Here is a 27,627-nt window from a genome sequence, read left to right on the forward strand (position 1 = left end):
ATGTCTGTACACCAGTCCTCTTTCCGGCTGATGACATTTTTGCTGCTGATTCTAAGTATGGACAGCATGAAGGTATTGGGGATGTATAGCTATGCTGATTATTCAGTCCAGTTGGCTGGTCTTATGATGATTGTTATGCTTTGCCTTTTATTTTCATAATGGATGATTGTGCTCATTTTGTTGCTATTGTCATCACTTACATTTCTTTCCTCCCCTTCTCCTGAAACAATAATTAACTTTGAGTTAAGATTCAACAGACCTGTTTTTTAACTACTCCTTTATCTGCCCGGCTATTAGTCACATGTGATATGACACTTAGCATTAAGAGCTCGCAGGCTAACTTGCCATCATCCAATATATATATTTCCATTAAGGAAGCCAATGTTGTGCCTTTGTTAAATGAGAGTCACATTTTCTCCCAAATTTTATTCTTGTAATGTCTCCCTGCACATAGGCAGCAAACATGTTCCCTTTCTTTGCTGGTCAGAGATAATGGGAACTGCAGATGCTGGAGAATCCGAGATAACAAAGTGTGAAGCTGGATGAACACAGCAGCTCCTGAGATGCTGAGATAATGGGAACTGCAGATGCTGGAGATTCCAAGATAATAAAATGTGAGGCTGGATGAACACAGCAGGCCAAGCAGCTCTCTGATGAAGGGCCTAGGCCCGAAACGTCAGCTTTTGTGCTCCTGAGATGCTGCTTGGCCTGCTGTGTTCATCCAGCCTCACATTTTATTATCTTAGCTCCTGAGATGCTGCTTGGCCTGCTGTGTTCATCCAGCTCCACACTTTGTTATTCCATTCTTTGCTGGTGTGCTTTTTGGCTACGAGGAACAACGCAATTAGAGCCTGCTATTTACACCTTTAAGGGTAGATAATTAGGCAAGCCATTTTTGATTTGTCATTATCTAGCTCACACAAGAAACTAAGGAGCAATGAATTAATGATTCACAAATATAGTAGAAACTGCCGATGCTGGAGTCTGAGATAACACAGTGTGGAGCTGGATGAACACAACAGGCCAGGCAGCATCAGTGGAGCAGGAAAGCTGATGTTTTGGGTCCGGACCTGAAACGTCAGCTTTCCTGTTCCTGCCTTGCTGCCTGGCCTGCTGTGTTCATCCTGCTCTGCACCTTGTTATCTAATGAATTAATGATGTTCAGACTAGTGGGCTTTGAGAGGGCTTTGCCAGGACTTGGCTACTTGGCTCATCATACCTACTTCTCTATTCAATACAATCATGGCTGATCTAATTTTGACCTTAATGCAATTGTTCTGCCTGCCCCAATAATGCTTGAGTTCTTTGTAATCAACAACCTGTCTAACTACCCTTGAATATATTCAATAACTCAGCCTCCACTCTTGTCTAAGGAAGAAAGTTCAAAAGATTACTGACCATCAAGCGAAGAAATTTCTACTCTTTATTGTTGTGAAAGCCTAGTTTATGTTTTATTTGGTTTAGAGTATAATATTTGGCTTTAAACATCTGCCTTTTATCTGTAGGCAAATGGAAGCGTCTGATTGAGAAACTGAAAAGCAATTCTGATGAAAATGCAACTCAAAAACATTTGGATTTATCACATTTAAAAGTTAACATATGTTGGTCTTGCAAGGCCAGAGTTCGTAGTGAAAAAATTGAACAACAAATGATCGATCAAGGCACTGGGAAATGAAGGCAATCAGATCCATAGCAACAGAAATGTCAGTAGAACTTATTCATGTGCTTTGCAAAATCAAAGAGTGGTGATGAAGGAAAAATAATTGTTTCACATTTCTGTTTAAATCTAAGGCAAGTCACCTTTCCCTGGAGGCTTTATTTGCTGAAAGAAGCAACAATTCATTTGGGTTTAGTGAGGGAAGAGCAGCTGAAGAATTTGTTGTACCTTGCAGCTTGTCGAGGAAACCTGCAGAGGTCCTCACTGAGCATCAGAGATAATGGGAACTGCAGATGCTGGAGAATTCCAAGATAATAAAGTGTGAGGCTGGATGAACACAGCAGGCCAAGCAGCATCTCAGGAGCACAAAAGCTGACGCTTCGGGCCTAGACCCTTCATCAGAGAGGGGAATGGGGAGAGGGAACTGGAATAAATAGGGAGAGAGGGGGAGGCGGACCAAAGATGGAGAGTAGAGAAGATAGGTGGAGAGAGTGTAAGTGGGGAGGTAGTGAGGGGATAGGTCAGTCCAGGGAAGACGGACAGGTCAAGGAGGTGGGATGAGGTTAGTAGGTAGCTGGGGGTGCGGCTTGGGGTGGGAGGAAGGGATGGGTGAGAGGAAGAACCGGTTAGGGAGGCAGAGACAGGTTGGACTGGTTTTGGGATGCAGTGGGTGGGGGGGAAGAGCTGGGCTGGTTGTGTGGTGCAGTGGGGGGAGGGGACGAACTGGGCTGGTTTAGGGATGCAGTGGGGGAAGGGGAGATTTTGAAACTGGTGAAGTCCACATTGATACCGTATGGCTGCAGGGTTCCCAGGCGGAATATGAGTTGCTGTTCCTGCAACCTTCGGGTGGCATCATTGTGGCAGTGCAGGAGGCCCATGATGGACATGTCATCAAGAGAATGGGAGGGGGAGTGGAAATGGTTTGCGACTGGGAGGTGCAGTTGTTTGTTGCGAACTGAGCGGAGGTGTTCTGCAAAGCGGTCCCCAAGCCTCCGCTTGGTTTCCCCAATGTAGAGGAAGCCGCACCGGGTACAGTGGATGCAGTATACCACATTGGCAGATGTGCAGGTGAGAACGAGGGGGATCCTCTTGGGGCGGTTGTCTCCATCTCAGGCAACCAGCTTGTAACTGATGTCCATTTCAAGCCCACCGACTCCCACAGCTACCTAGAATACACCTCCTCCCACCCACCCTCCTGCAAAAATTCCATCCCCTATTCCCAATTCCTCCGCCTCCGCCGCATCTGCTCCCACGATAAGACATTCCACTCCCGCACATCCCAGATGTCCAAGTTCTTTAAGGACCGCAAATTTCCCCCCACGGTGATCGAGAACGCCCTTGACCGCGTCTCCCGCATTTCCCGCGACACATCCCTCACACCCCGCCCCCGCCACAACCGCCCCAAGAGGATCCCCCTCGTTCTCACACACCACCCTACCAACCTCCGGATACAACGCATTATCCTCCGACACTTCCGCCATTTACAATCCGACCCCACCACCCAAGACATTTTTCCATCCCCTCCCCTGTCTGCTTTCCGGAGAGACCACTCTCTCCGTGACTCCCTTGTTCGCTCCACACTGCCCTCCAACCCCACCACACCCGGCACCTTCCCCTGCAACCGCAGGAAATGCTACACTTGTCCCCACACCTCCTCCCTCACCCCCATCCCAGGACCCAAGATGACATTCCATATTAAGCAGAGGTTCACCTGCACATCTGCCAATGTGGTATACTGCATCCACTGTACCCGGTGCGGCTTCCTCTACATTGGGGAAACCAAGCAGAGGCTTGGGGACCGCTTTGCAGAACACCTCCGCTCAGTTCGCAACAAACAACTGCACCTCCCAGTCGCAAACCATTTCCACTCCCCCTCCCATTCTCTTGATGACATGTCCATCATGGGCCTCCTGCACTGCCACAATGATGCCACCCGAAGGTTGCAGGAACAGCAACTCATATTCCGCCTGGGGACCCTGCAGCCATATGGTATCAATGTGGACTTCACCAGTTTCAAAATCTCCCCTTCCCCCACTGCATCCCTAAACCAGCCCAGTTCGTCCCCTCCCCCCACTGCACCACACAACCAGCCCAGCTCTTCCCCCCCACCCACTGCACCCCAAAACCAGTCCAACCTGTCTCTGCCTCCCTAACCGGTTCTTCCTCTCACCCATCCCTTCCTCCCACCCCAAGCCACACCCCCATCTACCTACTAACCTCATCCCACCTTCTTGACCTGTCCGTCTTCCCTGGACTGACCTATCCCCTCCCTACCTCCCCACCTACACTCTCTCCACCTATCTTCTCTACTCTCCATCTTCGGTCCGCCTCCCCCTCTCTCCCTATTTATTCCAGTTCCCTCTCCCCATCCCCCTCTCTGATGAAGGGTCTAGGCCCGAAACGTCAGTTTTTGTGCTCCTGAGATGCTGCTTGGCCTGCTGTGTTCATCCAGCCTCACATTTTATTATCCTCACTGAGCATTATGGCTAGGTATCTTGAATAGCTAACATGAAAACCACTCCACAGAAGTTAAAGGAGCAGACAGCGAAATAGCAACCTTTGCATGTGCATATCCAAGACAAGGAGCTTAAGGGCCACCAATCATGAGATCTTCAAGAAAATTAGAGGATTTTTTAGCCAGAAGCTAATCAAAGGATCCCAATGTTACTTCTCCATTGAGATAGCTGGCACATGGTTGTCAATAGGTCTGAATGTGTCTGAAAGGGTTACCATGGAGATGTTCCATACTGCCATCCACTATGATGATGTCATATGTAGCAGTGGGCAAAACGATTTCGGATCACAAGGAATTGAAACCTAGCATCTCGTTCTCTTCAAAATCTCTGGAACAAAGTCAATCAAATCAATGTACACCATAACTAGTTACGAACATGCAATAAACTACATCTTGTTAATTACAAGTGACTCTTCTAGCTAGATTACGAAGTGATTTTCATCCATAACATGAGTTGAAGCAAGCCTCATAACACATTTCCGTACCAATCTTTTTTCTTGTCCACTGACATTAATTTCACTGTCACTCCTGGTGTTTGACCAGGTATTTGCTAAAACTTGTTTCCACAGCCATATCACATTACTCAGTGACTGCTTCTAGCTCAGACTCACCCCAAGTGAATTCCAACTGTAGTTTCATTCCTTGTGCTTTGAATCTAGCCAGGATCACAGATATCTCCCTGGTGTTCAATGTTCCACAGACAGCTGCTCTCGCTGCACCCTGAGATCCACACTCAGTGCCATGCGACGTCACATGCACACTCTTGAGCTTTCTCTCCAACCGCATTGCAACACACTCACTCAGGATTGCACCACTCCACAGTTCCACTTCATCCTTGGCTCATTTGATGTGCTATTAAGAATTTTTTTCTCTTCCTTTCAGGCATCAAGTCACACAAGATGCAACAACTCAGATACACACATGGCCTTTAGAAGCTTCCTCCTGTTCCCATCCCTCTTACTCCACCCCCTCCACCAAACCTACCTCCTGTCAAGTATTCACCATCCCTCCCAACCTTCTGTGATGCTAAACGTTTTGTATTCAGCAAAGGTCTCAGCTTTATCCTTCTTCATCCCCACCTTAATAAAGTTCAGGCATGACATGATGTCAAAATCTTCTTCCACCATCTTTACTTCCATGTCCATTTCTTTGGACAAAAGTCCTATCGCTGTCCCACAGACCCCTTCACCCAGTTCCAACACTTTCCCTCCATCTGGACCCCTCTCTCCAGCCTAATACCTGCACTCGATCTGTTCATTGAGAACTATCGTCGTGACATTGATGACCTTAATTTCTTTACCCCCTCACCCAATTCAACCTACCTCCTTCTGGACCACACTCCCTGCACTCAGATCTGACCCTGACTTTGTTATTAAGCCTGCCGATAAGGATGGTGCTGTTGTAGTCTGGCATACTGACCTCTACATTGCAGAGGCTGAGGACCAGCTCTCACATACTTCCTCCTACCTTTCCTTGGACTATGACCCCACCATGGAACATCAGGCCATTGTATCTAGTACAGTTAGTGGCCTCATTTCATCAGGCGACCTCCCCCCACAGCCTCCAAGCTGATAGACCTCAGCCCCGCACAACTCCCTCCTACTTCTTTCCAAAAATTCTCAAACTGGACTGTCTGGGCAGACCCACTATTTATGCTTGCTCCTGCTGCACAGGACTCATCTCTTCCTACTTTGACTCACTCTTGTCTCCCTGGTCAGTCCCTGCTCATGTACTTCCGCAATTCCTCTGGAGCTTTATGCCAGTTTCAGAATTTGCAGGCTCCAGCCACCTCCTCATTTCCCATGGATGTGCAATCCCTTTAAACATTCATCCCCAACCAGGATGGTCTCAGGGCTCTCCACTTCTTCCCGAAGGAGAGGCTTGAACCATCTCCACTCACCACCACCCTCTTCTGCTTGGCCGAGCTTGTCTTCACTCTCAACAACTTCTCTCATTTTCTTCAGGTCAGAGGAGCAGCCATGGGCCCTAGTTATGTCTGTCTCTTCATGGGCTACATGGATCATTCCTTATTCAGGTCTTATTCTAGACCCCATCCACAGCTCTTTCTCCAATGTATCGATGATGTCATCATTGCTCGTCCAAAAGTGGAAAAGTTTATCAATTCCCCCTCTAAATTCCATCTTTCCCTCACTTTCAACTGGTCTGCCTCCGTCTCCTGCCTTCCTTTTCTTGACCTTTCCGTTTCCATTTCTGGGGATAGACTGGTCACTAATATCCACTATAAATCCATCGACTCCCACAGCTACCTGGACTAACCATCTTTGCACTCTGTTTCCTGTAAAGATTCAATTCTGTTCTCCCAGTTCCTCCATCTCCGCCACATATATTCCAATGAGGCCAATTTCAACAAGGGAGCCTCCAAAATATTCACTTTCTTTCTCAACCAAGGATTCCCCAGGTCTATTGTGGACAGGGCCTTCAACTGGGTCTGACACATCTCCCGTACTTCCGCCCTCACCCCTTCTCTTCCCTCGCGCAACACAATCAATAACGTCGTTTTTTCCAGAAGTTCTTAAGGGTAGTGTCCTAGACCCAATCATGTACAGCTTCTTCATCAATGACCTTCCCTCCATCCTAAGGTCAGAAATGGGGATGTTCGCTAACGATTGCACAATGTTCAGCACCATCTGCAGATACTGAAGCAGTCTATGTCCATATTTAGCAAGATCTAGACAACATCTAGATGTGGCCTGATGAGTGTCAACTGGCAGACAATGGCCATATCAACAAAAAATGAATCAAAACATCACCCATTGACAATCAAAGGCATTAACCATTGTTGACATCTCCACTGTAAACCTCCTTTGAGATTACCACTGATCAGAAATTGAACTGGGCTGTTGTATAAATTAATGATTATGAAAAGTTCAATCCAAGTTAAGCTGATGTTCTGCCCAATCTCCTACTTATCGCAGCCATTGGTAAAGCATCAGGCAGTTTGGGCAATTTTAGCAGCTTAGACAGACCGCAGTTGGAGACTAGCCTAGTTTCCTTGTGGAGACACACAATTCTTACCTACTTCTTACTTTAATAGTTAATGTGGCTAAGAGTTAGTGTAACCTGTACTTAGTTACTGGAATGTAATATACCACATTCTGTTACCTAAGATGTTTTAGTGAGAGATTTTAGTGATTCACCCTTCACTGTGGATTCTTGGACACATGATGAGACTAGTGTAAGGAAGTGTACAAGTGCTCAGGCCTTCTCACCTTCGTTGTAATTTGTATACAAATACTGTGGCTACACGGGGTGGTTCTGGTGCTTAGAATTCTGTGTCAAGTAGCCCACCTCCTGTCTCTCCAAAGAAACAGCTTGCTGTAACATGTTTTGGATTACATCATTCCCTGTACCACCCCATCCCAAGAATTCCGCAGTTCCTGCTCAGATTATTGATATGACTCCTCCCAGGCCAGACTCTCGTTCAAAACCACAATACCAGAAAACAGCAGTCTTCCCATAATTAAAAGCATGTCACACTCTGTGTCAAAACTCCAGAAAACATCTAAGGTCTAAAACCACTCTTTTTTGCTTTCTTGTTTTTTCTCTTAACAAGAGGAGGAAAATGCCATATGGAAGCAGGATATAGAAAATATTTATTAAAAAAAGTTCATTCCTATTCATAGCATAAGAAATATTCAGCATCTAGATCTGACCAAAACAAGAAAAGCTACCCAGCTTCAGCATCAAAGTCAATAAAGGAACAAACTGAGAAACCTTGGATCGACAAGTTGTTGCAATGTGGCTACCAGAATTACAGCTTCACCCCTGAAGAAAGGTCAGAGGGAACGCTCCTCATGAAAATGATCGAATGGCCAAAACCACCCAGCTCCGCTGTGCCCTTTCGGAAAAGCACTAACCCAGCACATGTTCGCTTTGTAATTTTGAAGTCTGCAAAGACTTTCTACGTGGGAGATCAGTTACAAGTGATGCTGCAGATGTACGATTTTGAAGGTCACCCAAAGCGATATGGAGGTGACTATCTCCAAGCTTGGATCCACACCCCAGCTTTAAAAGCTGGTTCAGCAGGCACAGTTATAGACCACCGAAATGGAATTTATCGCATCAATTTTAAATTATTTTGGCCGGGGAAAGTTAAAGTTTTTGTTTCGTTGGTTCATCCCAGTGAAGGAATCCAAGCACTTATAAGACTACGTGAGGAACGGCCAGAGAGAGTGTATTTTCAAAGTACCTTCAAATCAGAAGCTGTCTCTGAGACCAGTGCGTGTAATCTTTGTTTGTCTCAATCTCAACCACTTTGTAACTTTACTGATCCCAGGACTGGGGAGCCCTGGTTCTGTTACCAGCCAAAAGAACTTCCATGCTCTGCTCGTGTCACCCATGAAATGGGAGGATATCAGCAGGATCTTTTAATAGGAGAAGAAGAACATTACTTCCAAAGGTAGGTCACTGAACAATTTTTTATTTACAATTGGTTTCTGCTTTCCTCACGTAAGACATGAAAGCTCTTTGCAATCATTGCCCAGTTCTCGGGTTTTTATTTATGTCATAATATTTGCAATTTCCAATTCCAAAGGAGAGCATTGGCTGGCACTTGGCTGCATAGGCACCAGGAAGTCATTCACAGCATATGTGTCTCAAACTGGAGGCAGTTGTGAGGAAGGGTCACTGGACCTGAACGTTAACTCCGATTTTTTTTTCTTCACAGATGCTACCAGACCTGCTGAGCTTTTCCAGCAACTTCTGCTGTTGGTATAAAACTGGGACTGTGCTGTAATTCAGAGTCCTCATATGTACAATTCTGCGCATACTTGATGATTTTCTGCCAGCATAATTGTGAGGGGCAGTGACCAACCCCAGTTTGCCATGCCCATAGATTGAGCAAATAACATGCCTTGCCATGGATGAACAATAAGCAATCATGAACCAAAAAGGATAGAATAAAATGCCAACGCAAAAGAAATGCAAATAATCAACCAGAAGGTTGGCCCCATTATGCAGAAACGTAGTCCAAAATGACAAAAACAGAGAAATGGTTGAGCAGAAAAACACAGATAGAGGAACAAAAGTACGAAACTCTTAACCATTTATTAAAAGGAGCTTAAAGTTACCCTGTGATAGACCCTTTGTAAATGTGCCTGGTAACACATAGCTGGTGTTAACAGGCCTGGAAAGATATTGATTCCATTATGAGGCAGTTACCATTCCATTAGCTACAGCAAAGGCATTTAAAATTGAATAATTTTAAGATGAAATGTCGTTTTATTCATTAATTTCTATTAGGACAGAGTACTGAGCTTTAGGATTGATGTGATATTGCCTTTGTGATAACAATGCATCTTGTTTGGAACATGATGTCTGACTTTGGCCTCTTAGTGAGAGAGCAACTAGACCTTTCTTGATTTCTTTTCTGGCAAAACTTGACCATTAAATATTAAGAGTGCCAAATAGTTGCTTTGAGTAGAATACACAACCAATCCCATTTATTTTGTTTGGTTTCAGTGTCTATCCTTGAAATAGCATGGACCTGGATAGATGTGCACCTTACTCCTAAATTGATTAATGGAATAACTTTAGCCCTTTATTTCTGAACCTCTGTCCTCAGCATCTTCCCATTTCCTTCTTTACCTCTAATAGGTCTCCCATAGTTGTCTGTCTTAAATTTTTTAGATCTTCCCTGTGGTCTCACAGATAAAGAGAGTAGAGTATCTGCTGCTGGTTTCAATCTTTTCAGTAGCTGTGTCTCATACTACTCTCATTAGCCTCTTACCATTATTGCTGCACCCAGAATTTGTAGGGATTCTCATGCTGAACTGGTGCCAAAAAACCTATTTTCTACTTTATATTGCCATTGAAAACACTAGAAAAATATATGTATTGTTCAAGAGGTGCAACTGGATATGTAATAGTGGTATGAGTAGTAACTATTACTGAATGACCAATCAGGCCACGAGAAACTAATCTATATTAGCAGAATGGTGGCAAATGGCAGATTTACAACCAGTTATTAGATTTTTAAGCAAAATCCATGAAGATATTTTTAAAACATTTGCTGATATTTCAGCTTCTGCCTTAATTCCTGTCCATGTCCCAAAATTTGTTTCACTTTGTATAAAATTTTTGTAAAGTGATTGATTTTAAAGCTTTTCATTTCCTGTTTTCCTGTCTGCGAGGATTTTTCAAATTGTGATTGGTTACTTAGTGACGTCACAACAGCCTCACCCACAAATTCCCATAAAATGGCACGACATTGGATTATATTTCAAGAGGGTCTATTTTCTTGTCATAGAAGTCAATAAGTCTCATAACGAGGTTGTTTTTGAGGTTGGCAAAACCCATGCCATCATCTGCAGACAATGACATTTTTATTTCCTTTTATGCTGCATAAATATGATAGGTTGGCCAGCACAAAAGCTCTAAAGTGCAAACAGCCTTAAAAATTCCATGCATTGTGTGTCCAGTATTGTAATCTTCCAGAAATGTCCTTTAAGATTTAAATGGAATTCATCTTTTGATATCATTCTTTCCCCAACTACCTGTTGATATCTTGATACTACAGTGTAGAGCTGGATGAATACAGCAGGCCAAGCAGCATCTTAGGAGCAGGAAAGCTGACAATTTGGGGCTAGACCTGTCATCAGAAATTTCTGATGGTGAGGGGTCTAGGCCCGAAACGTCAGCTTTCCTGCTCCTAAGATGCTGCTTGGCCTGCTGTGTTCATCCAGCTCTACACCTTGTTATCTCATATTCTCCAGCTTCTGCAGTTCCTATTATCTCTGATATCTTGATACTGATGCCCAGAGACTTGAAACATGTTCTTGAGGCAGCATGGTGGCTCAGTGGTTAGCACTCTGCCTTGCAATGCCAGGAACACAGGTCCTATGCCACTGTCAGGTGACCGTCTGCGTGGAGTTTATATATTGTCCCCATGTCTGGGTTTCCTCACACAGTCCAAAGATACACAGGCTATGTTAAATTGTTCAGGAATTGGTCATGTTAAATTGTTCAGGGATGAGTAGGTTAGTTGGATTAGCCATGAGAAATGCAAGGTTTCAGGGAGAGGGGTAGGGTGTGTGGATCTGAGGGCTGGTGTAGATCAGTTGGCTGAATGGCCTGCTTCCCCATGGTAGAGATTCAATGACAAACAGCTCTGAGGAAGGATCATTGGACCCCGAAATGTTAACTCTGTCTTTCCCTTCACAGATGCTGCCAGACCTGTTGAGCTTTTCCAGCAACTTTGTTTTTGTTCCTGATTTACAGCATCTGCAGTTCTTTCGGTTTTTACTAGGGATTCAATGATTGTGCCTTTGATGCTGAATTGTTAGAAACCTCCCTGCGTGCCATTCAGTTTGCAATGCAGTCAAAGCAAAAATAGTGTGAATTGGTGCAAAAATACTGCAGTCATCTGCTGCTCTTTTGGCTAATTTTACTGGTCAGAAGTGAAAGAAATAGTGTGGGCTACCACCATCACCACCCTGGATGTGCTCTGTCTCACCAGCAGGACGGGCTCCAGCAGGGGTGGCGGCACAGTTGTGTATAGTCAGGGGGAGTTGTCCTGGGAGCATCCGACATTGACTCCACACACCACGAAGTCTGATGATACCAGGTCAAACATGGGCAAAGAAACCTGTTGATTACCACATACTGGCTTCCCTTAGCTGAACAATGCTTGGAGAAATCACTGGCGGGCAAGGGTACAGACTTCATTTTGGGTGAAGAATTTAAATGCCCACACTAAGTGTGGCTTGACAGCAGGACTACTGACTGGCTTGGTAGGGTCCATACAGGCCACAGCTTCTAGACTGGCTCGACAGCAGGTGGTGAGGGAAGCATCAAGAAGGAAACACATACTTATCCTAATCCTCATCATCTGCCTATCACAAATGGATTGCTCCATGACAGTATCAGTAAGAGTGATCACCACACAGCCCTGTGGGGACAAAGTCCTGCATTTACATTGAGGATATCTTACATTGTATATTGCAGCATTATTGCGGTGTTCAATGAAAAAGACTTCAAATCGATATAGCTGCTCAAGACAAGATATCTGTTAGGCGCTATAGGCCATCAGCAGCAGAAATATGCTCCAACACAATCTGCAACATCATGTCCTGGCATATCTCCACTTTACAATTACCATCAAGCCAGGGGATCAATCCTGGATCAGTGGAAACTGCAGGAGGGTATGCCAGGAGGAGCACCAGGAATGCCTAAACATGAGTTCCCAACCTGCTGAAGCTACCAAACGGAAATATTTGTGTGCCAGACCATATAGGTAGCAAGCGATAGAAAGGGTTATGTGATTCCATAATCAATGGATCAGATAGAAGCTCTGCAGTCCTGCCACATCCAATGGTGGCGGACTATTACACAACATTGGCAGTTAATCCAAAATCTGGAAAATTTCACACATAAAGCAGTATAAATCCAACTCGGCCAATTTGCATCTCATCAGTCTACTCTTGATCATTAGTAAAGTGATGGAGATGTCATCAGCAGTGCTATCAAGCAGCACCTTCTCAGCCACAAACTGCTCAGTCAGTTCTGAGGAAGGGTCACCAGACATAAACCGCTAACTCTGATTTTTTCTTCACAGATGCTGCCAGACCTGTTGAGCTTTTCCAGCAAATTCTGTTTTTGTTGTTGTCATTGAACTGCTCAGTGATGCCCAGCTGAGTCCCGCCAGGGCCACTCAGCTCCTGATCTCATTACAGCTTTAGTTCAAACATGGACGGAAGAGTTTAATTCTAGAGTAGAGGTGAGAGTGACAGCCCTTAATACTTAGGCCACATTTGACCAAGTGTTGCAGAAAGGAGCTCTTGCAATGGGAATTGAAGAAATTCTCCTCTGGTTGGAGTCATACCTAACACATAGGAATATGGTCATGTTTGTTGGTGATCAGTCATCTCAACTGCAGGTTATTGCTGCAGAAGTTCCTCAGGGTAGTGTCCCCAGCCTAACCATCTTCACGTGCTTCATCAAACACCTTCCCTCCATCATAAGATCAGAAGTGGGGATGTTAGCTAATGGTGCCACTATGTTCAGCACCATTTGCGACTCCTCCAATATTGTAGCAGCCCATGTTCAGATGCACCAAACTTTGGACAATTTGCACTCTAATTCCAAAAAGTGGCACAGAAATGCAGGCAATGACCATCTCCAATAACAAACAAACTAACTGCTGACTGTTGACAATCAATGATGTTATCATTACTGAATCCCCCACTTTTAACATCCCGGGAGTTACAACTAACAAGAAACTCATCTGGACAAATCTTATAAATGCATTGTCCACAAGGGAAAGTCAGAGGCTAGGAATAATGAAGTGAGTAACTCACCTCCCAAGCCTGCAAAGCATCTCCACCATCTGGAAGGCAGTTATCAGGAGTGTGGTAGAATGCTCACCAATTGCCTGGATGAGTGCAACTCCAGTCTACAACGAAGAAAAGTGACACTATCCAGAATAATGCAACCAGCTTGATTGGCATCACCACCCAAAAGTACGCCTCCATATCATCCATGATCCTGATTTGGAAATAAATTGCTCATCCTTTAGCGTCATTCGATCAAAATCCTGAAAATGCCCCCTTAATGGCATTGTGGGTCTACCTTCAGCAGGTGGACTGTAGCTCACCACCAGCTACTCAAAGGCAACTTATGATGGACAATAAATGCTGACCAAGACAGCAACACCCCCTATCCAGGGACTAAAAAAAATCTTACAATGACATGCACTGGAGATTATTGTACAAGTTGACCCAAGTAAAAAATACATGTTGTTTGGTAAGAGGATCAATCTCTGAACACATTTCCCGAATCACAATTCTGTAGATGCTGGTCTCTCTCATATACACATAGATTTGGTCCAACTTACCAATATGATCATTATTCAGATATAATAGTACTCATTGGAAACCTGTTCCCTTTCTGGAATAGTACAACTGAGGCTGATCTACACTTCTCTCAATATGTATACTGCCAGCACGGTTCACTGGCCTCACCAAACTCGATTAATTGAGCATTGATGGAACTCCAAACTTGATTGTAGTGATTAGTATGAGGCTGGCCAGGTGGATCTTGTTATGTATGAGTTCCCTGATTGGAGTTGTTAACCGGGGCCAATCAGGGACTCCTGGCTGATAGGTACAAACAGGAATCTCAGGGATTCTCCTCATTCTAGGGACTGACTCTGAGATAACGCGTGTGTGTGTGTGTGTGTGTGTGTGTGTGTGTGTGTGTGTGTGTGTGTGTGTGTGTGTGTGTGTGTGTGTGTGTGTGTGTGTGTGTGTATATATATATATATTTATATAAATATATATAAAAAAAAGTTGGTGATTTGGTGTCAGCATACGGCCTCCATGGACTTAATTCAGTGGCGATGAGAGAAAATAGTATGCCCCTGAAGAAAATTTGCTCACAACACTCATCTTTGAGTTGGAATAAACATATCTGGCATTACACCTTTACTTGGGCACCTTGACTCATTTGATCTTACTGTTGAAAACCAGGCCCTGGATGTAGAAAGAATATTTTTTTTCTGGACAACTCTCACTGGTGCAGATGAAAAGCAAAGAATAATTCTTCTGATTGCTTGTGGATCTCCTGCATTTTTGGTTATTAGGAGCCTAATTTTTCCTGATACTAAACTTGTCATGTGTTGACAGATTTAGTTAAGGAACATTACAACCCAAATGCCCTCTGATTCAGAGACACTATTGATTTTATTCAGCTGATCGAGAACCAGGGTAATCCATGTCAGCATTTTTGATGAAGTGAAGGTGACTGGCATGTGATTTTGGGTTAGTCCTGAGTGAGATGCTGAGAGACTATTTGGTATGTGGGATTAATGACATAACCATGCAAAAGCACCTACTAACTGAAGCCCAAGTGGACTTCAAACAGGCACTACAACTGGCATTGGTATTAGAAAATGTGGCCAGTTGGCACACCATAGAGGAGGCCAAGTGCCAAATGTGGATGCCTTGAGCTGCCTCCCAGTGGCAGATACAGCACTGGTGGTGCCTCCCCTAGAAGAGTCCATTCTGGTTTTAAACTTTCTGGACGCCCTTCTGGTCACTGCTGACAATATTCGACTGTGGACACAAAAAAGATCCCATCCTGGCAAAACTATAACAGCAGGTGGTGATGGGGGACCAGAAGGTCAACATGAGGTCATGTCCCATGACATACAAAGTTTGGGTGGGTGAAGCGGTCCTGAAGAAACTTGTGGATCACATGGAAGCTGTGACCACGCAAACAGGGCAGGAGCAAAACCTCCTCAGACCATCAGAACAGCCAGAAAGACTTTCAGAAACCATGTGTTCTCCCCTTCTGTCTAGTGTCGAAGCAACTTTAAAGTCAGCGATGGACGCAACTTCAATACTATTACCACCTGAAAAAGAGGAAGAATTTCTTTCAAGACACTCTGGGTGCAAGAAAGGGGCTACGGACCTGTTCATGCTCTCTGAGTCAGAGGAACCAGTTAGGGGGCGAAAACGTCCCAGAAGAAGCTACAAAAAAAAATGAGCTGACACCCCTGGATTTGGTGGCGGGAGGAGATATTTTTCATGTAGTGATTGGAACAAGGCTGGTCAGGTAGATACTGTTGAGTATGAGTTTCCTGATTGGCCCAGGTTAAAAACCCCAGTTAGGGAATCCTGGCTGACAGATATAAACAAGAGTTTCAGGTATTCTCCTCATTCTAGGGACTGGCTTTGAACTAGTTGGTCAGAGTCCATGTAGTGTGCACGTGTAAATAAAAGGTGACATGGTAATGGGATATCGGCCTCTGTGTAGTTATTTCATTGATATTTCTGGTTTCTGTGACTCAACTACTTACCAGTTAGCCATCAGAAATGCAGGGTTATAGGGAAAGGATAAGGGGACGTGCCTGGGTGGGATGCTGTTCAGAGGGACGGTGTAGAGTTGTTGGGACAATTGGCCTGTTTCCACACTATAGGGATGCTATGATTCTATGGTAGATGAATGAGTAGATCATTATAAAGCCATCCAAATTGACCTCAATGGAAAAAGGAATCACATTGTTTCTAAAACTTTGCAGAAGGTCCCTTACAACCTCGGTCAAAATCTAAAAATCTACCCACATACGTTTCAGAAATGCAGAGAATCGTAATTTCTGAAATGTCTGCCTTAAAATGAGAGTGCAATTCCTTTCACACCCTCAGGAAGCTGGTATGAATTTTTGGGATGATCCTCCTGCTCATCCATTGGAGCTTTGGTGGAAAGGCTGCAGAAATGCCTGACTAAAATGCTGTCAACACATTTTGTGTGCTATTTCCACAATTTTTCTGCCATATTTGATAATGGGAACCACTGTGAAATTTCACCTCGTATATAATTTTAAGCATTGTGCATTTTGAACTCCACTTGTTAATAGTTGAATGATCCACTGGCTTAACATGAGACAAATGTATTTTATTTCTAGTAACGTAAACATCAAAAAGCCCATATCGCCCAAAGGTCGAAATTATGTCATTGTCAATCCTTCACCTACAGCAGGTAAGAAAGTATAAATTATTACAATGAAGAGCATATTAAAGGTTTCCTGTTTGAAGTAATTATGGAATTGGCATTACAGGCCCTTAAATATGCTAACAAAATTTAATTTATTGTGTTGACATATTTATTTACTCAGTTAATTAAGAATTTAAGTACAATGTTTGCACTGTAAACGATTAAGATACATTCCACAAAAAAGCATTCAACCCATGTGCCTAATACTGATCTTGTTACCATCCATTTTCTTGTAGAAATCATTAACTACGTACACAAAACTTAAGATTTGAGCAGTTTTATGCATTTTAACAACTTAAAACACAAGATTTAATAGATGATGAAGGGTCTAGGCCCAAAACGTCAGCTTTTGTGCTCCTGAGATGCTGTTTGGCCTGCTGTGTTCATCTAGCTTCACACTTTATTAACTTTTATTAAATATGTGATTTAAAAATCTGATGTTAATTTCTTTTCCTCAGTTAGAGCCTGCAGAGGTATTGTACATCATTCTTAAGACTGACTTTACTGTCAAAACATAATCTAACAACTGATCAAATTGATTAATAAGAAAAATATTCCAACAGTTGCAACTATTCTTTGATGTCATTAATAATTTGACAGGCAAGTTTGAACATTGGGATTTGGGCTATCCACCACACACATTAGCCCGGAAATTACAGGAGGAATGTGATGTGTACAAATGCTTAATTTATTGAATAACATTATTTACTTTTCTTTTAACGTGAATTATTGACTGTTTAAAATAAATGGCAGAGAGTCTTGATTCATTTGAGTGATTCTATTTCCGTGAGAATAGTTTTCAGACTGCCTATTGGAGAGTTTTTCTGCCCATTTGGATTTCATATGGAGCCTGAGGAGATGATCTGAGGAGACAGCTTAGAGGCTTCTTTATTCAATCTTGTACCCACATAGTGTGGAAGAAGCCTCAGAGCCAAGGCCCAAGACCATTGCTATTTACAGCTCAAGGCAACATATTTATACATTTTCACAGCACAGGTTACATGCAATATTGATATTAAATAATCTAAACATCAAACATTACTATAGAGGTGCTGAATTCTCTAATTCCAACAGGACTTCCACTCCCATGTTATCTTCAAAGCTTAACCGTCTCAAAATCTGCTCCTAGCCCAAGAGTTCCCTTAAAAATGATACTTGCGTGACTATCTTAAACTATACAGATGATTCCTAAACAACTGCTGATTGTGTTATGACGCTTATTGACCTAGAATCATAGAGTCTCTCCAGAGTGGAAGCAGGCTATTCAGCCCACTGAACCTCCAAAGAGTATCCCACCCATCTCCCCGTAACCCTGCATTTCCTAAGGCTAATCCACCTTGCCTGCACATCCCTGGTCACTATGGGCACTTTAGAATGTCCGATCCACCTGACCTGTATATCTTTGGGCTGTGGGAGGAAACCCATACAGACACAGAGACAGGGACAAGGACAGGGACAATGTGCAAACTCCACACACAGAGTCAACTGAGGGTAGAACTGAACCCACGTCCCTGGCCCTGAGAGGCAGCAGTGAAAACCACTGAGCCATTGAGTTGCCCATAAAGCTCACTTCATCCCAGACAGGCCTTGAACCCACAAGCCCTGGCTTAGGAGGCCATTAGGCCACTGGGGCCACAAGGAGAGTCTTTCATGATAACCTCAGTTGGCGTGGAAATGAACTGATGCTGTTAAAGAATAAAAGACAAATCAGAATGAAGAACAGAGCATGTGGTCTGAAGGCAAGGAACTTAGCATTGAGTCCAGAAGGTGCTTAATCAGAAGCAAAAGTGCTGTTCCTCTTACTTACATTCAACTACACCCTACTGGCCTGCTTTTCCTACATTGCAGCTTTTCCCGTAAACTTTGCTTCAATTTTCTTCTAATGTTACTATAAGACTTTGTCCCACTTTCCTTCAAAGGGATGCAATCTGAATCACAATTTTAGAACTTGCTGCACAAGAAAGAAAATAGTTTCTCACAGGTTTTTACGAGTTCTCTTAAATCAGTGTTTCGAGTTACAGTCCCCTGACAACTTCATTTTTACTCTATCAAGTTCTTTCATGATTTTGAATTTTCTTTCAAATATTCTCTTAACTTTCTCCATTGTAAACAGAACAACCCTTGATAATCCTGCATCTCCATCCTGGCACCAGTCCTCTCAAATGCTTTGAAATCCCTCCTCTTTTCAGTACTTAGCTGAAATTTTCTGAAGTTATGTGAGAATATAATTATTTTGGGTAACATGTGCTTTCACCTAGACTCTAGACCGTTCAATCTTCAGCCAACTCCATATAGAACACTTGAAGTGCATTTCAAGACTTAATTGACTTAAATCTCATCCTTTACTAGTTGCCTTGTTCCTTCTACTAGCTGCCTCCATCGTCAAATTTCCACCTTCCCTCCCATTGCTTCCTCTTCTAGCCACATGAGATCATGGCTCCTCCATGTATCTGCAGCACATCTTAAGCTTCCCTGTCTGCAGTTTGCTGTGGGGGGATATTTTCCCTGGAACCTGAGATTTTCCTTAGGTTATTAAAGTCCTGTCGAAACAAACACAACTACTTTTGGAATCCAAAGTGTTGGCCAGGGTACGGCTAGGGAGTGTAGCAGAGGGAGTGTGATTTCCAGGGTGTGGATGGGGGTGTTTAATTGGCAGAAAGGAGTAATCAGGAGAGGAAGGGAGTCACTCACAAGAATTGTCGAGTGAATGGACAAGAAAAGATGGTAAAGGGACAACGAAGGTGATCATAGGGTTGGGGGGAGGGGTGGGATTCATTTAGACTATGAGATGAGGAGAAATTTCTTCACACAGAGTGGTGAACCTGTGGAATTCTCTACCATGGAAAGTGATTGAGGCCAAAATATTGCATGTTCTGAAGAGGAAGATAGATATAGTTCTTAGGTGTTAAAGGGATCATAGACTAATGGTGAAAGTGGGAACAGGATACTGAGTTGGATGATCAGCCATTATCCTTTAGGATGGTGGAGGAGGCTGGAAGAATTGAATGGCCTACTCCTACCCCTATTTTCCCTGTTACTATGTCCATATGGAGGAAGGAAAATGTAGAAAGAAGATCCCAGATTACAAAATGGAATTGGAGGGGCCAGGGAAGAAGTGGCTAGCCCGAGAAGAGTTCAGATGATAAGGTGAAGCCGATCCAAACAGTGGCAATGTCAACAGGTCTTTTTGGTAAGCTTGGGAGATACACCACTGCTCCTGCTGGCTTACAGGCAGTGCTGGAAAAGCAGGTAATGATTTGTTTAGCCAATTGCCCGAAAGCGATCTGGGGAGCCAGCTCGTGTTAAAGCTGAAGTTCAGGTCATACCTCAGACTCAACCTAATTATAATGTTTAGACACATGTACAACTGCACAATCGCAATATTCACTCAACCCATCTCCCTTACCAACATTAAAACTGGACATGGTGACTTTGAGGTGGGTGAGTGCAGTTTGAAATCTGTCAATCAGTCAAAACATACAGATTTTTGGGAGTTGAAATTTATTATTATTGGTTTTTTCCAACTTTCTGTCATAAGGACAGCAGGAGAGCAGCTAAGTGGTTAGTCTTTTTTGTAAATGTACAATGGTGAATATATGGTTACAACATTTAAAAGGCATCTGGATGGGTGTATGAATAGGAAGGGTTTAGAGACATATAGGCCGAATGCTGACAAATGGAACTAGATTTATATAGGATATCTATTCAGTGTGGAAAAGTTGGACTGAAAGATCTGTTTCTGTGCTGTATCTCTATGACTCTGAGCAGTGATCCACTTGATTCAGATCATGGTAATGTGTGGGCTGTTCATTTTCCAGGTTCAAAAGAGGACCAGGGACAGATGAAAAGATTCAGTGGCAAACTTACAAAGAAACTATTTCCTCAGGTAGCAGAATCCAGGTCAAGATATTAAAATTAGTGCCAACCTTTTAAGAGTGAAATCAGGAGGCATTTTCACTCAAATAATAATGAACGTTTTGGAACTCAGTCCCTATAAGAGTGAGATTGATAGAGTTTTGTTTGCCAAGGTTGTCAGGAATATGGCAAAAAGGTGACAAAATAAATTTGATGGACAAATCATCAATAACCCAACTGAACATCAGGACAGGCTCGTGAGGGTGAATGACCAATTTCCGATGCCATGACATTGCTTATTACCAGGAATGTGACTTCTCAAATGGGGAGGGATTTGATCCTTTCTCATTTTTGTTCTTGCTCTTGAGAGGCCTGCTGTATTATGGGAAGATATTCTGTGCTTTCTGCACTAGGGGCAGCAGTGGGTGCCTTTGGGTGATGTTAATCCCTTGCCCCCACCAGCATGAAAACTTGTTAGAAGAAGTTCTAAGTCAGCCACTTAAAAGCTGATGGGCAGCCTTCTTGACCTATCAGGTACTTCTACGCTGATATCCCACACCCCCAGAAGCTGCAGGCCAATCAGAGGCCAGCAGACACCGGGGCCTGGAGATGGCCACTAGATGTCCAGGCTGTATAGCCATGGAGGGTGGGTTTTCTCAGCATACCAGAAGGTGAGCGGGGATCATGGGAAGAGTCAACTCACAACAGCTTTTACTGTTGAGGAAGAAATGGAGGCTAGAAAGCTCAGGGACGTCAATATTGGTGTTTTGAAAACAGTTCGCATTACAGGCAGGAAGTGCTGGAGGTCTTAACAAACATAAAGGTAGATAAATCTCCAGGACTTGATCAAACGTATTGTGGGTATGTGGCAGGAAATTGTGGAGGCCCTAACAGAAATATTTATATCATCTATAATCACCGGTTATGTGCTGGAGGGTGGCTCATGTTGTGATAGAGCTGTGACATTGGTCATGGGTAAATTGTAGGGGTCATTCTGAGAAATAGAACCAACGTGCATTTGGAGAGGCAAGAAATTATTAGGGATAGTCAGCATGGTTTTGTGTGAGGAATACCTTGTATCTTAAACTCAACTGAGTTTTTTTTAATGAAGTAACCAAAAAGAACGTGGGCAGAACAATAGATGTTGTTTATTTGGACTTCTCTTTTGGCAAGGTTGCAGACTAATTAGTAAAGTTAGATCACATGGGATTCATGGTGTGCTTGCTGTTTGGATACCAAATTGGCTTTCTGGTTGGAGACAGAGGGTGGTGGTGGAGGGTTGTTTTTCTGACAGAAGGTCTGTGATCAAAAGTGATCTACAGGGATTGGTACTCGGTGCACTTTTGTTTGTCATTTAATTAAATGATTGGGATGAGAATATAGGAGGCACGTTTAGTAAGTTTGCAGATAACATCAAAATTGGGGGTACAGTGAGGAAAGTTATCTAAGATGAGAAAAAGATCTTGATCAATTGGGTCAATGGGCTGAGGAATGGCAGATGATGTTCAATTTGGATAAATGTGAGGTATTGCATTTTGTTAATATAAACAAGAACAGTACTAATAAAATTAATGGTAGGCCATGGCTAATGTTGTAGATCAGAGAGACTCAGGGGTTTGCACACATAATTCTTTGAAATTTGTGTCACAGGTAAACTGAGTGGTTAAGAAGTCATTTAGCATACTTGCCTTCATTGCTCAAGTCTTTGAGTATAGGAGGTGAAACGTCATGTTGAGGACATTAGTGAGGTCTCTTCTGGAGTACTGCGTCCAGCACTGCCTGCCCTCCTATAGGAAGAATATTATTAAACTGGACAGCATTCATAAAAGATTTAGAGGTTGTTGCTGGGAATGGAACATTTGAGATGCAAAAGTAGACTGGAAAGGCTGGGACTGTCTTCACAGGAGAGTATGAGGTTGGGGGTGAACTTATTGAGGTATATAAAATCATGAGAGGCATAGATAAAGTGAATGAAAAGGGAGTTTTTCCTGAGGGTAGGTTTTCCTAGTTCAAAAATAGGGTTTTTTTAAGGTGACAGGAATATATTTTAAAAAGGATATGATAGGCAACTTCTTTGTACAGAGAGTTGCCAGAAGGAGTGGTGGATGCTGATATAGTTACAACATTTAAAAGATGTTTGGATGAGTACATGAATAGGAAGTATTTGGAGGGTTATGGGCCAAGCGCAGGCATGTGGGACTAGTTTAATTTGGGAACATGGTCAGTGTGGACTAGTTGGACCAAAGGGTTTGTTTCTATGCTGTATGGCTCTATGACTTTAAGGTTAATTTTTTGCCAGAAACCAATTATTTGTTGTTTCCAAGGCAGGGCAGTTGATGCTTTCAGTGGGCACTCCCCTGCTCCCATTCAGATGCCTAATTGCTTCCATATTGGCGCAAATCAAGTCCCTGTACCACCCCCTGCACCCATCACCCCACCAGGCAAGCCATCGGGTTTCATTGTCAGGAAAACAGCCGCTATTCTCCCCTGCGGACTGCCAGCTGATCAGGTGGCTGGGTGAGGCATTTAAATGCTGTTAATTGACCACCTCTGGGCCTAAATTGATCACGAATGTCATCCATGGAACTTCAGGGACACAGGTTAATTGCTGTGGTACTTGGAAGGAACCAGATATCTCAACAGTTCTAACTTACCCAGTTATTTGACCATCTTGCCACATGGCCTGTCACTTTCGGGAGGGGGAATGTCCTGTAGTATTTCATGTCATTCTTTGCCACAAGAACATAAGAGGTAGGCCTGCAGCCCTTCAAGTCTACTCCACCATTCAACCAAATTATAATTGATCTGATAATTCTCAATTCCATTTTCCAACTTTTTCCCTATAAACCGTAGCTCCCTTACTGTTAAAAATCTGTTATTTACATCCTTCTGTTCCAACATTTCTTACCTGTGATTGGTTAATTCAGCCTCCTTTGTATTGTTGCAACTTAAAACTATAATAGGAGTTTTCTCATAGCCCCATAGCTTGTGAATGTACACTTTTCAAGTAAAAACCAGTAAGAAATTGCAATTTGATTTTTCTTTGTCAAGAAAACAATGATTAATCAATCTGAAAATGTATTGAGGACATATTGTAAAGACAAACTGTGTCAGAAAGTTTGTGCCTGAAATCATTTCAAGTCTCAGGGAACTTTATTTTCAGGTAGAAGTCTCGGAGAATGTGTACCTGGCAAGCCTTTACTTTCACCATCTGGATTTTACTTTCAAGACAAGTGGATGTCAGCAAACTGTAATGTTCGGAGCTTCCACTCTCCTGCTAATGTCACAGACTGCCTTCGTGGGAAAGCTGTTTATATTCTTGGAGATTCTACGATACACCAGTGGTTTGAATATTTGACACGATTTGCTAGGTTAAACATGCTAGGTTAGAATCCAGCCATTTGGTTTCAATATTGTACCATAATTTTCTTTAACTTCTATTTGTTCATCAGATTAGAATCATTTTTTACATGCATTGCCATGAATAAGCGCACCTTTAATTACTGTGCCAGGTCATTTCTTACATGGCATACCTGTAGACACTGTATAATAGACAACATCTGGCTTTGCTGTTATCAGCTACTGCCTGGTTTACACAGTTGGAATATTTACCCACAGAAAGCAAAACAATAAATACTAGGTTAAAGTATAATGCTTGTTGCTACCCCCACCAGAAGATCTGCTATCTTGGTACACTAGTGTCTTCCTGGTCTAATCTTACATCTCCTGTAATCTGTCTGCAATCATTCTGTGATATTTGCCAAGCAATCACATCAAGGCACTTCATTCCTACTGCCTTTCACTTTACCCTTCAGCAGGCAACTCTTTAGATCTCTAGCTCTGTTCAAAAGACCGAAATAGTGGTATGTTATTTTCTGGATGTAGTGTTTTAGAGTTATTTTTGCGTTTGCAATTTCAAGCATCTTTTCACTTATCTTATAGCCTATTGTTGGAAAGGTAAGCATCTCAGACCTTTAAAATGTGAAAGCAATTTAAAGCCACAGATCTTATGTATTGCTCTGCTTTAAACGCGAAAAGAATGTGGTGTCTTTTGAGCCTTTGCTTTGCTTGTAACAACTGTCAGCTTTCTTGCTGTTAACACAACCTTCATCATTACAAATAATACTTATGATGAAGAAAACATGTGAGGCAGTTGTGAGGTTTACCTGGCTGGCCGACTATAGCTGTCATTTTAGATTACACCCCTTGATGGGGAGAATTGTTTCAGGGAACGAACACCACATTGTTAGATGTATGAAACTTGTTCCCAGCCTACCGCTTGCAGTTTAACCATGGGGGTATTGTAACCCATCTCATTAGCCCTCTCTGGAGAAGTGAAACAGTAATTTCAATACTCAAAAGAAACCCCACCACTCTTTTTAAAGCCATTTGAATTCGACAATGAGTGAGCTAGGTTTCCCAGGGCTGCAACAAAGACGCGGAAGCAGCTGGGGACTGTCTGACAACTAAGAACTTGTGCAAGGTCCATGAAAGTAGAGCTGTGTGGAACAGGTAACTTCAGGATTGTTAGCTCAAATATTGGGAGAATATTAGAGTCTTCTGGAAAGAATTTAATAGCTGAGCATTTAGATAGGCCGAAATGACATAAGTCAGCATGGCTTCATGAAAGGGAAATCATACCTGAGAAATTTACGAGAACTCTTTGCAGAGGTAACGAGCAGGATGGATAGAGGAGAAGCGGTAGATGAAATGTATTTGGATTTTTCGGAAGGCAGTTGATTAGATATCACGCATCACTTGATCTAACAACATAAAAATCCATGGGGTTTGAGGTAGTATATTGACATGGGCAGAGGACTGGATAACTAATAGAAGACAGGGAGTCAGTATATGGGGACACTTTCAGGATGAAAATCTGTAATTAGTGAAGTGCGACATGGATCAGTGCTGGGGCCACAATTATTTATGGTATATATTAATGACTTTGATCAGGCAAGTGAATTACTGTAGCCAAGTCTTCAGCTGGCACAAAAGTAGATAGGTAGGCAAGTAGTGAGGATGATACAAAGAGTCTGCAGGGGGGTATAGACAGGTTCAGTGAGTGGGCAGATGGAATATAATGTGGGAGAATGTCAGGTTACACACTTTAGCAGGAAGAACAGAGGAGTAGAATATTATTTAAATAGAGAAATACTGAAGAAACCCTCTGATCACAGGGATTTCAGACCCCTTGTCTGTGAATCACAAAAGCTAACATCCAAGGTAAGCAGGTAACAGGGAAAGCAAATGAAATGGTAGCCTTTATTTCAAAAGGAATGGAGTATAGACAAATGTAGGGAGTTTTTGCTGAAACTATACATGATACAAATCAGACTACAGTTGGAATAATGTGAATAGTTTTAGGTCCCTTATCTAAGGAAAGATTAGGCCTTTAGGGCAGAGAGATCGAGATAGAAAACTTGTTCTTCCAGCATTCCAGCAGTAATCTTCCAATGTAATCTTAACTAGGAACCAATTTAAGAACTGTCATCAGACTGATGATTTCAAGCATCCACATCTGGTAACAGTGGCACAAACCAATCAACTATCTGCTGTCTGTTGAATCACTCTTTGCGCACACATCCTGATGTCATGTGATCCTACTTCAGCTCCCCCACTGCTTAAACAAATAGCCATATCACTGCAACTCACAATGAGTTGTAGTAATTTGTTTTTAAAAGTTCAACAATTCCTTCCATGATCTTTGGTTTTAAACAATTCTTTTTCCCCTTTCAGTCTACAATCAAACATAAAGGAAATTAAAAAGATGCAGCTTTTACAGGGGTTAGAGGCTTTTTTCTCACATAATTTATAGTTAGGGTCGGGAATGCACTTCTGCAAGTGTGGTGGAGACAGCTTTAACTCAATAATTCAAAATGGATGTTACTTAAGTCGAGAAAAATGTGTAAGGTTGAGGAAAAAAGTAGGAAATTGCCATGAAATTAGAATGGTTAGAGAGCCAGAGCAGACATGATGATCAAATTTCCTCCTTCTGCACCACAACAATTCTGCCACTTACAATTCTTCTATTATATTTTGCACTTTTAAACATTTTATTTGTTCTCAGATTAAAATCTTGTGGAACTTATTCCAACATATCTGTAGCTTTTTTCACATTATAGCATAATCCAATGTAGGTTGTGTTGAATAGAATAGTTTAATTATTGTTCAGCTTGTGATTTAATATTTGCATTTGAAGCAAGCCTGTATCTCAGGAACTGTTTTCTCCAAGATGTTCAATCCTGTCCTCTATTTTGCTCGTCTCTACAATTAAATCTTGCACATGCATTATTTCACTTGCTATATTTTGCTAATGAGAGCACTTATTCTTTTCACTTTAAGGCTTCTAAATTCTGCATTATCTCAGTGCTGTTGTAGTCTCTTGCACATGTGAACATTTACTTTGGCAACAGAGTTGCTGTTTTATTTTCCTCGTCATAAAGTTTTTGACCTTTGCAGCATTGTGTTCTTTTCCTTATTTAAAGATCTTAATTCTGTTATGTGGTAATAATAGTTAATAATATGGTCATCATCTGTTTTAGGTCTTATAACACAGAGTGCTGAAAATAATTCGCTTATCAACTCTCAATTTGCTGAGGATGCAGTGAACAAAATCAAGATGGAGTACTATCCCCATGGTACACCGATCCGAATCATCCCCATTTTGAGCCAGGACCTGACATTCATTGCAAATAAACTGGATGATATTAAAGACGAAAACAGCACAGTTGTAGCCTTTGGCATTTGGAGTCATTTCAACAGTTTTCCAGTTGAAACATACATCCGAAGGCTCCAGAACATTCGCAGGTCAATTCTACGATTGCTGGGAAGGAGCCCAGATACAGTGGTTGTCATAAAAACTGCCAATGTCCAGGCCCTTCCAGATGACGTCAGTCTCTACAACAGTGACTGGTATTCCTATCAACTTGACTTAGTGATGAGAAAGATGTTTGAGGGCATCAACGTAGCATTTGTAGATGCCTGGGAGATGACGCTAGCACATTACCTGCCTCATAAAACACATTCTGAGCAAATCATTATAAAGAATGAAGTAGATGTGTTTCTTTCATATGTCTGTCCTTTGTAA

General features: G+C 42.6%; 1 protein-coding gene across 1 annotated transcript; it reads left to right on the forward strand.

Annotated features, from left to right (window-relative positions):
- LOC125457034 (NXPE family member 3-like) lies at nt 1-27,627 on the forward strand. Its single transcript, XM_048540722.1, has 5 exons — nt 1-72; nt 7,817-8,592; nt 16,597-16,670; nt 23,704-23,925; nt 27,083-27,627. The coding sequence occupies exons 1-5, from the start codon at nt 1-3 to the stop codon at nt 27,625-27,627; spliced, it is 1,689 nt and encodes a 562-aa protein (XP_048396679.1).

The sequence above is a fragment of the Stegostoma tigrinum genome, chromosome 12 (assembly GCF_030684315.1).
Source record: "Stegostoma tigrinum isolate sSteTig4 chromosome 12, sSteTig4.hap1, whole genome shotgun sequence".
Lineage (NCBI taxonomy): Eukaryota > Metazoa > Chordata > Chondrichthyes > Orectolobiformes > Stegostomatidae > Stegostoma > Stegostoma tigrinum.

What these genes read in the sequence shown, in the direction of transcription:
- LOC125457034 (XM_048540722.1), top strand. Translation starts at nt 1, where the DNA reads ATGTCTGTACACCAGTCCTCTTTCCGGCTGATGACATTTTTGCTGCTG. An exon ending in TAAGTATGGACAGCATGAAG is followed by an intron (nt 73 to 7,816) that starts GTATTGGGGATG and finishes TCCTATTCATAG; the next exon opens with CATAAGAAATATTCAGCATC. An exon ending in CAATCCTTCACCTACAGCAG is followed by an intron (nt 16,671 to 23,703) that starts GTAAGAAAGTAT and finishes CTTTATTTTCAG; the next exon opens with GTAGAAGTCTCGGAGAATGT.